The sequence below is a fragment of the Trachurus trachurus genome (assembly GCF_905171665.1).
Source record: "Trachurus trachurus genome assembly, chromosome: 19".
Classification (NCBI taxonomy): Eukaryota; Metazoa; Chordata; class Actinopteri; order Carangiformes; family Carangidae; genus Trachurus; species Trachurus trachurus.
Genome location: NC_139913.1, coordinates 21,362,328 through 21,375,352, shown reverse-complemented (window position 1 = coordinate 21,375,352; position 13,025 = coordinate 21,362,328). Strand labels below are relative to the sequence as shown.

Genomic DNA, 13,025 nt, shown 5'->3' with positions numbered 1-13,025 from the left:
TTCACCTTGGGTGCATTCATATCGCAGTGGAGAGGCACTCATTTGGTTTTAGCTAGAGAAATTTGACATTCAAATGAAAGATAAATGTCACTGTAGCACCGAAGCGCGTCTGGCTGCTCTTCACACAGAGAGGAAACATGAAACAAGACGTCAGGATACTTTTATTGGGGGAACGTAAGTCATTAACTCTTGACAACTGACCACAAGCTAAAGGACTAGCAGGCATTTAGCCGTTGTAGCTCACTCACTAACTTGTAGCTGAATTTACAAGGCTGCTCATTTTGGTCGAAGACTATTGAATTAAAAGACGTTTTCATTGGTTTTAATTGCGTCTTTTTTAAAAGCACTATTTCCACGAAATTACCGCTCTTCGCACGTTAGTTTCCGCTAATGCTAACTTAGCTTAGAGTAACTTTCCTCTTCTAATTTTGTGACGGTCAGCTGTAGTTAACGTTAGCTGAGTTCAAGCGATAACACACATGGGTTTTAATTGTTATTTCCATAGATATCCGCCAGAAAGCACCGACATGCGGGCTACATGTAAATACATTTAAATTGGCTGGGGGTCAAGCAGTTACAGTATAACTTAAATAACCGCAGGAAGAGTTTAGTATTACGGTCTAATTAAAATCATAACCGTTAGCTTAAAGGTATAAAAGATAAAGTACAGTGACTCAGCCGTTATCAGGCCCTCTGCATATTTATAGTCTATATATCTATATCATCGTGACAGTTATCATCATGGCATGTAAGGATAAACATTGCTCTGTGCAGCTGAAATAAAAACAGACAAGCAACACAAAACCATAAACAGTACTTTATGGTTTTATACACACACCTCAGAATGAGCTAAAAATGGATCACATGAGTGTGTCTGTGTGTGTGTGTGTCTTCTGATCCTCTGCCATGTCTCTCCTAACAGCCAAGGTGGGGAAGACATCACTCATCATGTCTTTGGTTGGAGAGGAGTTCCCAGAAGATGTGAGTGTGACTGCAGCTGCTGTGTGTTTATTAGGTGGAGGATGGTAAAGAGGTTGTAGCTTGTTGTGGCAGGCGTTGGCCTCACCATGTTTGTGTGTTGTAGCCAAAAAATCATTCTACAGTTTTCAATACTTGGCCAGGTTCTTCATATTTGTGCCCTGGAGGAAAACAAATAATTTCTTGGTGCTGTTAAACGCATTCATGCTAATAAAATTCCTCCCAGCCTGTTTAAGGCAGGAGGTGTTATCACAGTCCGTTGCAGATGACTGTACTTTGCAAATATACCTCTACTCTGCTGCCGCCCCACTTGCAAAATTGTCTTGTTGCAGAATGAGACAGAAGAAGGATGGTCTGTTGGAAAATAAGTAGAAGATGTTTCATACTCAGTCTGTAGGATCAAAATGATTCAGTACTGCATTTTTATTAGGTTTTGTGTTATTATTTCCATAAATCTGCAAGGGCTGCTCTGTTATTTGCAGTTTGGACAGTACAGATTTTGTAATGATAGAAAAGGTTGGTGTGTGTTGTATAACAGGAGGCTGTGACCTGATGATCTGCTCTCTCTGACAGGTTCCCCCCAGAGCTGAAGAAATCACCATCCCTGCTGACGTGACTCCAGAGAAGGTGCCTACACACATAGTGGACTACTCAGGTAACATCACCTGACGACTCTCACGTACTGTACCACTGCCGTTGGCCAGTCCACTGATTGTTCTACGCTTGCTGCACATCAAAACACCAGCTGTAGAAACAAGCAGCCATAGACAAAGCAATGTGGGTGTGTATAACTTGATTTTCAAGTTTTATTTGTGTTTGTATTTGACCCTCACAGAAAAAGAGCAGACTGATGACATCCTCAAAAATGAGATCATCAAGGTAAGCCCACTTTATGGTATTACAGTAAATAACATCCTTTACTTACTCCATTGTCCTTTTTTAACAACAAAGCGTCCTCCAAAGCTCAATGAGAAATGAAATGAAGCTGGAACAACCTTGAACAATTCAACATTTTTCATGTTTTCATCCTACTCTGTGATAAAAATGGACAAGAATGTTAATAGTTTAATTAAATTGTGTTTGTACATGGTCATAAATTGGAAGAAAGGACACATTTACACATAATTGGAGGTAATTCCAAACAGTTCACATACTTTTCTTACCACTCTGCACAGAAAACAAATGACCATTTAAGCTTTTTAGGTGTATTGCCTTAAGCTACAACATCCTGAGTCTGATATTTTTCCTTTCTTTTTCTCATGTACCCTGATCAGTTATTTTTATTGTTTTTTTTTTTTTAACATGAGTCATTTTTCTTCCCTACTAATTGTTTTTTTTTAATGCAGATAGCATTAAGAGATTAAAAGAGAATCATTTTAGCTAAAGGGAACACCAGGGGCTTAATTGGAAAAGGTTTAATAGAATCTGCTGTCTGTTTGTGACATTAAGTTCTTATCACTGCAGGCGAATGTGGTGTGTGTAGTGTACGACGTCACCAACGAGGACACAATAGACAAGGTAGTGACCTGCTGCTTGGTTTACATTGTCTCATACTGTACAAGCATTCCACATATTTTACTTAATGCATTTAAACGACAAACTGCACTTGTGTCATGCGCTGCCTCTTTATTTTTCAGATCAAAACCAAATGGATACCCTTAGTAAACGGAGATGCAGAAAAAGGGAACAAGTATGTATAATCTGTCGATGGGTGTGTGTTACTTGGGTTCTGCTTTGCTGATGAACTTTGCTCTACATCCCACTGTTTACACGTCACATTGCCAAACCTGGCAGACTGGGAGTTTAAGCCTGTTGTGGAGTTAAGTCACCCTGAAAATGTTACAAGAGCATCAGCAAAATGCCCAAAATGTGGAGAGCGAGTGCAACACACAGTGTTTGTCTCCTGATGTGGCATGCCCCGAAGAATCTCATTATTGTGATGTCATTGCATACAACCAATCATGACAGTGTTGCGTTGAGAGTTAACCTCCCTTCATATGTTATTTCAGAGTACCCATCATCCTCGTGGGAAACAAGTCTGATCTTCGCTGTGGGAGTTCAATGGAAACCATTCTTCCCATCATGAACCAGTTCTCTGAGATTGAGACATGTGTTGAGGTGAGGCCGACCTGCAGACTTATCCAGTCTGCTAATCACTGCAGTCTGCACACAGTACACACACACACACACACACACACACACACACACCTGCTAACCTCACCAGTGTGATACACATATGGTCGCTGGGTTTCACACAAATATTTACCCAGGTACACTTTATCTGGCTTTTAGACTGTGTGGGTAATTGTATCTGAAATAATCTCTCTGCTGATTCTCTTTTTCCAGTGTTCTGCAAAGAACCTGAAAAACATTTCCGAGCTGTTCTACTATGCACAGAAGGCAGTTCTTCACCCCACTGCCCCTCTTTATGACCCTGAAGACAAACAGGTCAGCCATTTTTGGAAATGAGACACCCACTGCTGAGTCGGTCTGTCTCCGTCCCAGTCCACGTATTTACTGGTACTTGTGCATACAAATGATTGGTTGATTAATGACACGTTCTTTGTCCTTCAATTTTTTTCCCCTCAGCTGAAACCTTTGTGTGTCCGAGCACTGAGCAGAATATTCTACATTTCTGACCAGGACAATGACCGAATCCTCAGTGACGCTGAACTCAACAGATTTCAGGTGCCAGTTAAAATCACTTAACTCTGCTATTATTTGAAACTGGACATTTTGTTTGTTATAAAATAAACCATGTTCTCTGTAGAAATCTTGTTTTGGAAATCCTCTGGCCACTCAAGCCTTGGAGGACGTGAAGACAGTAGTTTGGAAGAACACCAGCGAGGGCGTGCAGGACAACGGCCTGACCCTAAATGGTAAAAAATCGGGAATGAATGAAACCATGAAGATTTGTTGTTGCAGTGCCACAGTAGTCAAAGACTTGTGTCTCATCTCTTTTAGGGTTCTTGTTCCTTAATACATTATTTATCCAGAGGGGCCGACACGAAACCACTTGGACCATCCTCAGGAAGTTCGGTTATGACGACAATCTTGAGCTTACTGATGATTATCTTTATCCCGAGTAAGTCTACTGACTGTATCCTATGTATGATTATATTATACATCACTGTAGTATCCCAACTGGGGATGGGCAATGATATTCGAATATTCAAATAGTCGTTGTAAATGTTCCCTTTTTACTGGCGCAGAAGGAGAAACATGGAAAGACGCCATCAGAAAGTTTTGTGTGAAACTGAAATAAAAAACTAATTAAACTGAGGTGCAGCACAAACACAAACTCTGCACGGTGCGGAGTCTGATGAGAAGCGTTACTTAAGAGTACTGATGTAGTTTTTACGCCAGGAGAGGAGATCCTCGTTCGGATGTGCTGTCATTCCTTGACGAGGACCTAATTGAACGGTACCACTGTGATGAGAAGCGGTACTGTACAATATTCTCCGGTACTGATTCTCATTACAGTCCGTGATTTCATTTTTAAATGACTGACGGCTTCAAAGCGATTGACGGGCAGTACTGCTTAGTTCCCGGCAATTATCGAATAGTGCTTTAGCTTGAAATGCCCGTCCCTAATCCCTACAGGTTGTAGTGAAATCGTTTGGAGAAAAGATCCCTCTCTGTGTATTCAACAGTTATTCATCTCAGAGTATATCTCTATGTTGTGCTTTACACGCAAATAAGATGTGTCTATGCATTAAATTCATGTTTCTGTCTGATTGCTGTTCTTGTGTTGTCAGGCTCAGGGTTGCTGTCGGCTGCACCACAGAAATCAATCACTTAGGCCACCAGTTCCTCCAGCAGCTGTTTGACAAGTATGATGAAGTGAGTAGACGGTCCTACTGTAGCTGCTTTTAGCTCCAATGTCCCACTGGGATGTTTAGTGATAGTGGAGGATGTCCCTGTTTTGAAGACGTGTTGTTGTTTTTTCCTTCTTAGGACAAAGACTCTGCCCTGTCACCGTCGGAGCTGAAGAACCTGTTCTGTGTTTGTCCATACATGCCATGGGGTGCTGAGGTCTACATGACTGTGGCGACCACAGACGAGGGCTACATATCTAACCACGGTTACCTTTGTCAGTGGATGTAAGTATCTCACTCATTGTTGATGGATATTCTCTGATTGTAAGCATGTCATAGTTTTACACTTTAACACACTTCATTTATATTCTGCACTGTTCAAAGCTCACATGTGTGTCCCTGCCCTCACATGCAGGCTTTCTGCTTACCTTGACATCCATCGTTGCCTGGAGCACCTAGGATACCTAGGCTACCCTATCCTCACTGAGCAGGAGTCACAGACTTCAGCAGTCACAGGTGTGTGTGAGAGAGAGATTGAGTGTTAATCGTGGATGATGATGTACATGCAAACAGTATTTACATTAGAGAGGTTGGGTTCTGTGTGTGGAGTGTGGAGACACCTTCCATGCTTCTGGAAAACAACTCATACTTAAGTGCTATAGGATGATTATTAGTCTTAATCCAGTTCACAGTAGCCTCATAGATTTACATAGGTGTGCATTTGTCCTTGAAATGTCAATGAGTTGTTCACTGTCACCTTGGAGTTTGCACCTTGCACGTGTGTCCACATTTTGGAATAAAGCACTCCCTGTCACACATGATGGAGACACTCTGTCTAAAAGAAAAAACTTTTTTTCACTAAATTAGTGATTCATCGTCACGGGTGCACGTGTTCACGGGTGTCACAGCAGACATACTGTGTGTAGGAGTCATATGTTGTTGTTTCACGGGTGGATTATTTGTTGTTTGATTTGTTTGGTCTGGTTGCCACGGTGATACACAGGGTTCAGGTGATGTAGGGGGCTGAATCACACGCAGTGGGGGAGGAGAGAGGCGAGTTTACGTAGCTGTCATTTTTGTTGACTGCCTTTTGTTCTGTTTTGATCGCTTTTGTTACATATAAGAAAACAGTGTGCATGTTTTCCATTTCCAGCACGTCACACAAACATACAGGACCTATTCTCATCCTCTCACAGGACTGGGAAGTCACAACACTGTGTATTAACTACAGTAGTTACAGCGTGGGGACACTTTGGAAAGTGTGTTATAATATGTCTCACGGCTGCTAATCACACACAATCCGTCTCTGTCCGTGCACTTGTAATTAATCCAACAAAGCCTGCACAGCCTGCATTTACACTGGTGTAATATGCACTTGCAGTGCATTTTAAACCAAGCTGTTATCCTTTGTGGCAGTCCTCTTCATGCCACTAGAGGGCACCTTATTGAATGTATAGACTAGTTTTACTTCTGTCTAAAATGAATTTAATGTAATAAATTTTCGTTTTACTGGTTCTTCAGCAAGCAAAATTTACTTTTATTCTTCAATTAGTGACAATTGTCAAATCAGAAATTGAAAATCAAACACATTTTACCGTGTGGTGAGGTGAGGCAGGTGTTCAGCTGTATGTATCAGATTCTAACAGACAGAAGGACAGTGCTATGTATTTGTGCTTCTGGTTCATACGTTGCATTTCTGCTTGTTTGTACATTCAGTGACACGGGAGAAAGAGGTGGACCTAGAGAAGCACCAGACGCAGAGGACAGTGTTTCTCTGCAAAGTGATCGGACCGCGCGGGACAGGCAAGACGGCCTTCCTCCAGGCCTTTGTCGGCCGCAACGTTGTGGTAAGACATCATCTGCTGCTGAAAATGTCAAATGTTTTTGAATTAAAAACATATAAGCTCCTGCTAATCACCATCATCAACACAGTTTATCACTTTGTCTTTGTCACAGAATAAAGGAAATTCCAGCAGTGCCTTCTCCCCCTATACCATAAACACTGTCCCAGTCAGCAACCAGGACAAGTACCTCATCGTGAGTAGCCCCCGTCCTGATCTTCACGTTGACCTCTCTCCTCTGATCTTGACTCAAGCCTCAACACCACACTATTTTCATTTCTTTCCCCCCCTTGCAGCTCAATGAGGTGGATGTGGAGGCAGAGTTCCTGAAGGCATCAGACGCCTCTTGTGACGTTGCTTGTCTCATGTATGACATCAGTGACCCACATTCCTTCGACTATTGTGCCAGTATATACAAGGTCAGTCACAACAAAAGTTAGAGCAGGATTGAAAGGGGTAATACCAGTGTTCACAGTATGCCCTCATAGGTTCCTCATCTACTTTACCCTCTGTGTGCTTTTGTTTGCACACAGTCAGCCTGGCTCATAACGCTGTATTAAAGCCCACTTTGCTGCCTTCAGCATTTTCGACTGCTCATTTTTGTAATTGCAAAAAACAAATTCTGGAGAATAGAAAACTGCCAGGATGAGATAATCCATCATAATAACAATGAGATAGAATGAAGGCTGCGGTGTACAGTAATTTCATGGTTCTCAATTTCAGTGGAACCTTTTTGACAAATCAACTGAAAGTATTAAAGCAGATATCAGCTTCACGGCCGTTTCGGCTAATGCTGCGTTCAAGGCAGGCTTTTGAAACCGTAAGTTACAGCTTCAAGTCACAACTACGACTTGGTAGCGTTCCAGGTAACCCGTAGCTCGTGTTTTTACCATCCTGTTGTCTGTGAAAGTTCCCTATAACGGCCACTCGTAACTTCCGACCCGTGAACTCGTACCAGATCGAACTGGTATGACTTCACAGGAAGGAAAAACACAAAGTACGAGTTTCTTTGAACGCACCATGAGTTAGCAGCCCCCGCCCTTGTCAGGCATCAATTGGTCCTCGTGCTACGTCACCACATTCACGCGCATCCCTTGGCTGCACACACAGCCCTTCATGCCGTTCTCTCTCCTCATTGGATAACACTTGTATCCCACAAGGAAAATTTTCTCCTCGGGTTACAGCAGAGCAGAGTGACGGAGAGACTCATGTTTAGGCTGAAATACTTCATGTAAGTGATTGCTGACGGAAAATAGGACTATTTAGGACTTATATTAACAAAAACATTCCACTGATATCTGCTTTAACAGAGGCATTAAAATAAAAGGAAAAAATATATCCTATTTACATGCTCTATAGAAAGAATGGCTCTAACATGTACAATACAGTGAATCTACTAAAGCTATTTGAGAGACATCGCTGTGCATCCACTCACTGTATTGTAATGATGCAACATTTCAATCTGTAGATATTACCCTGCAGTTATTGCCTCTGCAGGAGAAGGCAGGCCACTTCCAGCTTCAGCTATTATACAAAAAATTCCTGGAAACTAGTGAACATCACTAAACCAAAGATCTTCCCTCTTGGAAAGATGAGCGACTTGGACAAAGCCTCCAACTGGTAGAGAAAGCTCATTAAGTTTTAAAATCTGGATCTGGGCACTTTGCACAGTGGTGGTCTTATGAAAATAAAAAGCAATCAGGGTTGTTTACTAATCAAAGTAGTCAAATTTCATCCTGTTCACTTCAGTGTTGGTCTCATATTCTGATTATTATCAGCGAAGCAAACAAAGTTGCTGTTTTATTTTTGCTGTCAGACTGTTGACACACGCAGGAAGAAATTAGCATCTTCACCACTGAATAGATAAATAAAACAATCATTCGCCTCATAATTTTAATACAACCGCGCGTCCTTGTACATGTTACAATAAAAGTGATGCAGACTTTTTTTTCCAGGTTGTTGAAACTCTTTATTTTTTTTCACTCAGCAACATTACATGGAGAGCAACATCCCATGTGTGCTGGTTGCCTCCAAGGTGGACCTTCCTGAAGTCAAGCAGCTTCACGGGATGACCCCGGCAGAGTTCTGTTATAAACACCGGCTGCCTCCACCGCTGCCCTTCTCCAGCCAGTTCCTCGACTCCACCAGCAGGAACATCTACAGCCGGCTCGCCTGGGCCGCAATGTACCCGTATGTACCAGTCAAAACACACATCAACATCACTCAGAGAAAAATGTTGTGTTTTTAAACTTGGATCAATCTAAAAAGTAATAGGAAGAGATGTTAGAGAAGCAATAACAGCACTATCTGTACATAACTCAGTGTGGTTGACTTTTTTTTTTTTTCCCTCCCACCTCAGACACCTGAATGGTTCGGACATGAGCAACACATCCTTCTGGCTGAGAGTGGCGTTGGGTTCAGCTGTGGTTGCAGTTCTGGGCTTCGCCATCTACAGAGCCGTCGCTAGAATGAAATGACCAACAACCGGCTGAGCTTCCATCACTTCGAAACAACGTACGCTCCCTCCATCCGTCAAGACCAAACCTCCAAGACCAGATCCACAGCCACCGCAGTCTGAACTAGAAGACGGCTGCATCATTTTACATGTCTCCACAAAGGCTTCAAGGAAACTCTTCACACCTCTGCCCCCTCTAGTGTCTGACTTCTTCACTTTATTCTTCCCCTCGAGTCAACAGATCGCAAAAAAAATCCAAAGGCAATTGGAAACGAGTGATCATGTTATTCTCCTTGCTGCCATGCCCAGCTTTTTCTGCCTTACACTCTCTAACCAGGCTAAGTAGGAGTTAGCCTGTCTGCGCTCAGAACTGCTACGGTTTCATGTCCAAGGTGCTTTATCAAAACAGAGGAAATGCACAAAGACAGTAGTGTCAAGTCCACTGCTTTCCCCTCAATCATCTGTAAGAGCTGATGGCAAGTTTTTGTATACATGCAGTGTTTCATAAGCATACTAAAGAAATGCCAAATTGACAAAGACTAAGGAACCAAAGGGCAGTACAGTACATGAAGCATTTTTAACAGAGGACATCCTGACCGGCTGCGGCTGAAACTCTTCAATCAGCGACACTTTCATTTTTGACCAAGCTACCACGGACACAAGATGTTCATGTCTTGATTTGCCAAATAACTCCAGCAGCAATGAGTAGTTATAGCATGTTATTTTCCTCTTAGGCTTTTGATTTTGCCTGAGAGGGAAACATTTTAATTAGCTTGAATCTTATTGTTAAAATGTTTTTAGCAATAAGGCCACGGCTGATCTGCCGTGGTGGAGAGAGATTTCTCTCAGTGCATGGAGAAAAATGGCAGTTATAATATGCATCTGCAAGTAAGCAAGAAATATTTTCTCCTACAAAAGGAGACAAAGCATTTTCGAAAAAGACAAAGTCCTTTAAAAAAAAAAATCTGGTCAGATTTCTGCTTTTTCTCCATCTGTTCACATTGAAATCGAATTCATTTTAACTGAGACTGAAATAGATTTGTAATCTGCTTTTTCTATTGACATGAACCTGACACTGTGCATACACTTTGACCATTTTACATCATCTGCCATCGCATTGTTCTCCAACATGACTCGGCCATGTTACTGTCTGTTTTGTTGATGCGTTAGGCTGGTGATCTGCTCTTTGTGCAGGACACTCCTTTGCGGCTGAAAATATGGCTGTTTTCTTAATGAAAATGAACTGATTTAGATGCTTAATAAAAAGACCAGACCAGACTGTGTGGGAGCTTCTGCCCAAAAAACTCATGTTGTGGATATTGGGATGAGTGCTGATGACTTGGAACTGAATTTATATTATATATCGGGTCTTTTTTCAGCATTTATACATCAGTATCAGACTTCAGAGACTTGACCTTACATATTTCGTTTTGTTCTGTGTGAAAATGAGTTTGATTCAAACAAGACGTTGTTAAAAGTGTTAGTAACATAACTTATTTTTTTGCTCTTGTGATTGTATGTTCTGGATACCACATCACCTTAATCACAAAAAGTGTCTTTTAATGTAATTTTCAGTAGTAATGTTAAAGGGATAGTTCACCCAAAATTCAAATTTCACTCATTATCTACTCACCCTCATGTCAACTAAGAGCTGTGAGAATTTTCAGAGTCCTCCGTTCCTTCTCTGAGTTACGGGGGGGTCTGCGCAGCAGTATTTGTCCATATAATGGTTGTGAATGGACACCAGAGCTCTTCGTCCAAAAAGACACACCAAAAAACATCCAAATACCTCCATACTGCTCGTCTGTAATGTCCCTCTTGTATTGAAGCCCCGACATGAGAAATTGTTCCGAAAAAAATTAAATAAGTCTATATTTTAAGCTTGTTTGTAGCGGAAGCTCCCAGTGTCTCAGTTCACTGCTCTGCCTGTGTAAGTGCAAATCTCACGTGATTTGCACTGACCGGCGGAACAATTTCTCATGTCGGGGCTTCAATACAAGAGGGACATTACAGACGAGCAGTATGGAGGTATTTGGATGTTTTTTGGTGTGTCTTTTTGGACGAAGAGCTCTGGTGTCCATTCACAACCATTATATGGACAAATACTGCTGCGCAGACCCCCCCCGTAACTCAGAGAAGGAACGGAGGACTCTGAAAATTCTCACAGCTCTTAGTTGACATGAGGGTGAGTAGATAATGAGTGAAATTTGAATTTTGGGTGAACTATCCCTTTAAGCTGTGCTGATAAAATGATAGTGGGTTACACTTACGTTGGAAAAAAAGTGAATTAACTGCCCTCTTGCACTTAGCAACTGAAAACAAGATGAGCCTGCCCTGGCAAGCATGGATGCCCCTCTTTGATCATTCAGCCTGAAGCTGTTTAACATGGTTAGTCTGATAATCCTCTACCTGTCTGCAGAGATAATGATAATGATGATAATAATTAACAGTGTGTAGAGTGTAACGTGGATTTCCTCTTGGCTTTCATCAGTTTGACTCCAGTCTGTCTGGCGCTCGGGATGGGGAGGGGGGCCTCCCAACAGCGGTGAAAGAAGAGTCAACAGTTCCTGCAAGACACCACAAGATGGCAGTGTTGTATGTCAGGTGAGCGGCAGGACGACCAGCAGTGGGTGTGTCTGCAAAGGCACTTCATCACTCTGGAGCCACACACAGGAACGTGGATGCTGGGATTTAGAGTGTAGTTCCATGTGGTGGAACAAAAGAGGGAACTTAAGTTGAATGCTGATCTTTTATGCAACGTAATATTCCTTTATCACGCCACTTAATTTATCCCTCAGCACCGTGTTTACCATTTCCCTGCTCTCTTAAGGGACCTTATATATGTAGGCTCATGTAAGAATTAATTTTCATCAGTAAAGCCCTTGTTTGGCACATCCAAAAGATACATGAAAGTGGTTCTGAAGTCATTCAGACTGCATGGGTGTAATTGCTGCAACCTGATGATATTTGACGCTCAGTGCATGTGTCTTCTGTAGGACTTGGAAACAAAAATCTGCTTATTCTCCCGTTTTAATATTATAGGTAACTATGTTACATTCACACTGACTTTGTATTATTTAAGTAGCACAATCAAGCTTTTCTGCGGCAGAAAGCCATATGCATGTATTTGGAGTCTCCATCAGCGCTCTTTGTCTGGAGCATCCTGGCGCACAATAAGCCAGGGTCTCATGTAGCGGACTCTGAAGGTTTATATGTCTAGGTAATGTGCGTGGAAAATGGAGGAGAGAGTGTTATTGGTCTGTTGATACCGATTAGAGTTAAGCCTATTAATCTTTGATACATGCGCTAATCCCTCCGTCCGCTCCCATGTCCACCACTTCACCAGGCGTTGATTACGCACGCGTAAAATGCGCGCAATAAGTTGACAGAACACACTCGGTAGAAGATGACAAAGGTTTATTGGGTTGCAGTATAAACAGTCTTCAAAAGTGACTGGACACAGTGGGATGGTGATTATTATGAATCGTTTTTGGACATGAGAAAATATACAAGAATGGAGCTTGAATGACAACTATAGAGCCTTTAGGAAAAATCTTGCTGACGTCCACTGCCTATGGTCTGTACATTGTAAAGGCTCAACAATGCTCACCATTGAAACATTTGTATTTTCAGTCTGACCCCGTGCACTAACAAACTATTCATTAGTTCAACTATATACACATTTTTCCTTTTCAGCAAGACCCAACATTATAGCCTATATATGTATCCAAGGACCAGACAGAGATGAACATTGTTATTATAAGTATTAACGCCAAATAAAAATGCTCACAAGTGTTCCTACTGCACCTTTAGGTTACAGTGCGATGGAGGGAAAAACTACTGGTAAAAACGGCATAAGTTTGCATGAGACCTTACAAAAATAATACATATACGAAAACATTTCCTTCGGTATTTACAGTGTCTTTGTCTCTG

The 13,025-nt window shown here is 41.8% G+C and overlaps 1 protein-coding gene across 2 annotated transcripts; it reads left to right on the top strand.

Moving 5' to 3' along the window:
• On the top strand, positions 1-10,352 carry rhot2 (ras homolog family member T2). 2 transcript variants are annotated; one of them, XM_083993995.1, is made up of 19 exons: positions 1-174; positions 923-981; positions 1,552-1,633; positions 1,814-1,857; positions 2,443-2,496; positions 2,616-2,668; positions 2,988-3,096; positions 3,325-3,426; positions 3,568-3,666; positions 3,749-3,857; positions 3,943-4,063; positions 4,737-4,821; positions 4,936-5,081; positions 5,212-5,312; positions 6,513-6,643; positions 6,753-6,833; positions 6,934-7,056; positions 8,625-8,827; positions 8,997-10,352. In XM_083993995.1, the coding sequence occupies exons 1-19, from the start codon at positions 138-140 to the stop codon at positions 9,112-9,114; spliced, it is 1,857 nt and encodes a 618-aa protein (XP_083850121.1). In that variant the 5' UTR covers positions 1-137; the 3' UTR covers positions 9,115-10,352. The 2 variants fall into 2 exon arrangements, with proteins under 2 accessions (XP_083850121.1, XP_083850122.1); XM_083993996.1 differs by having other exon boundaries at positions 24-174; positions 1,552-1,605.
• Positions 10,353-13,025: the final 2,673 nt, after the last annotated feature.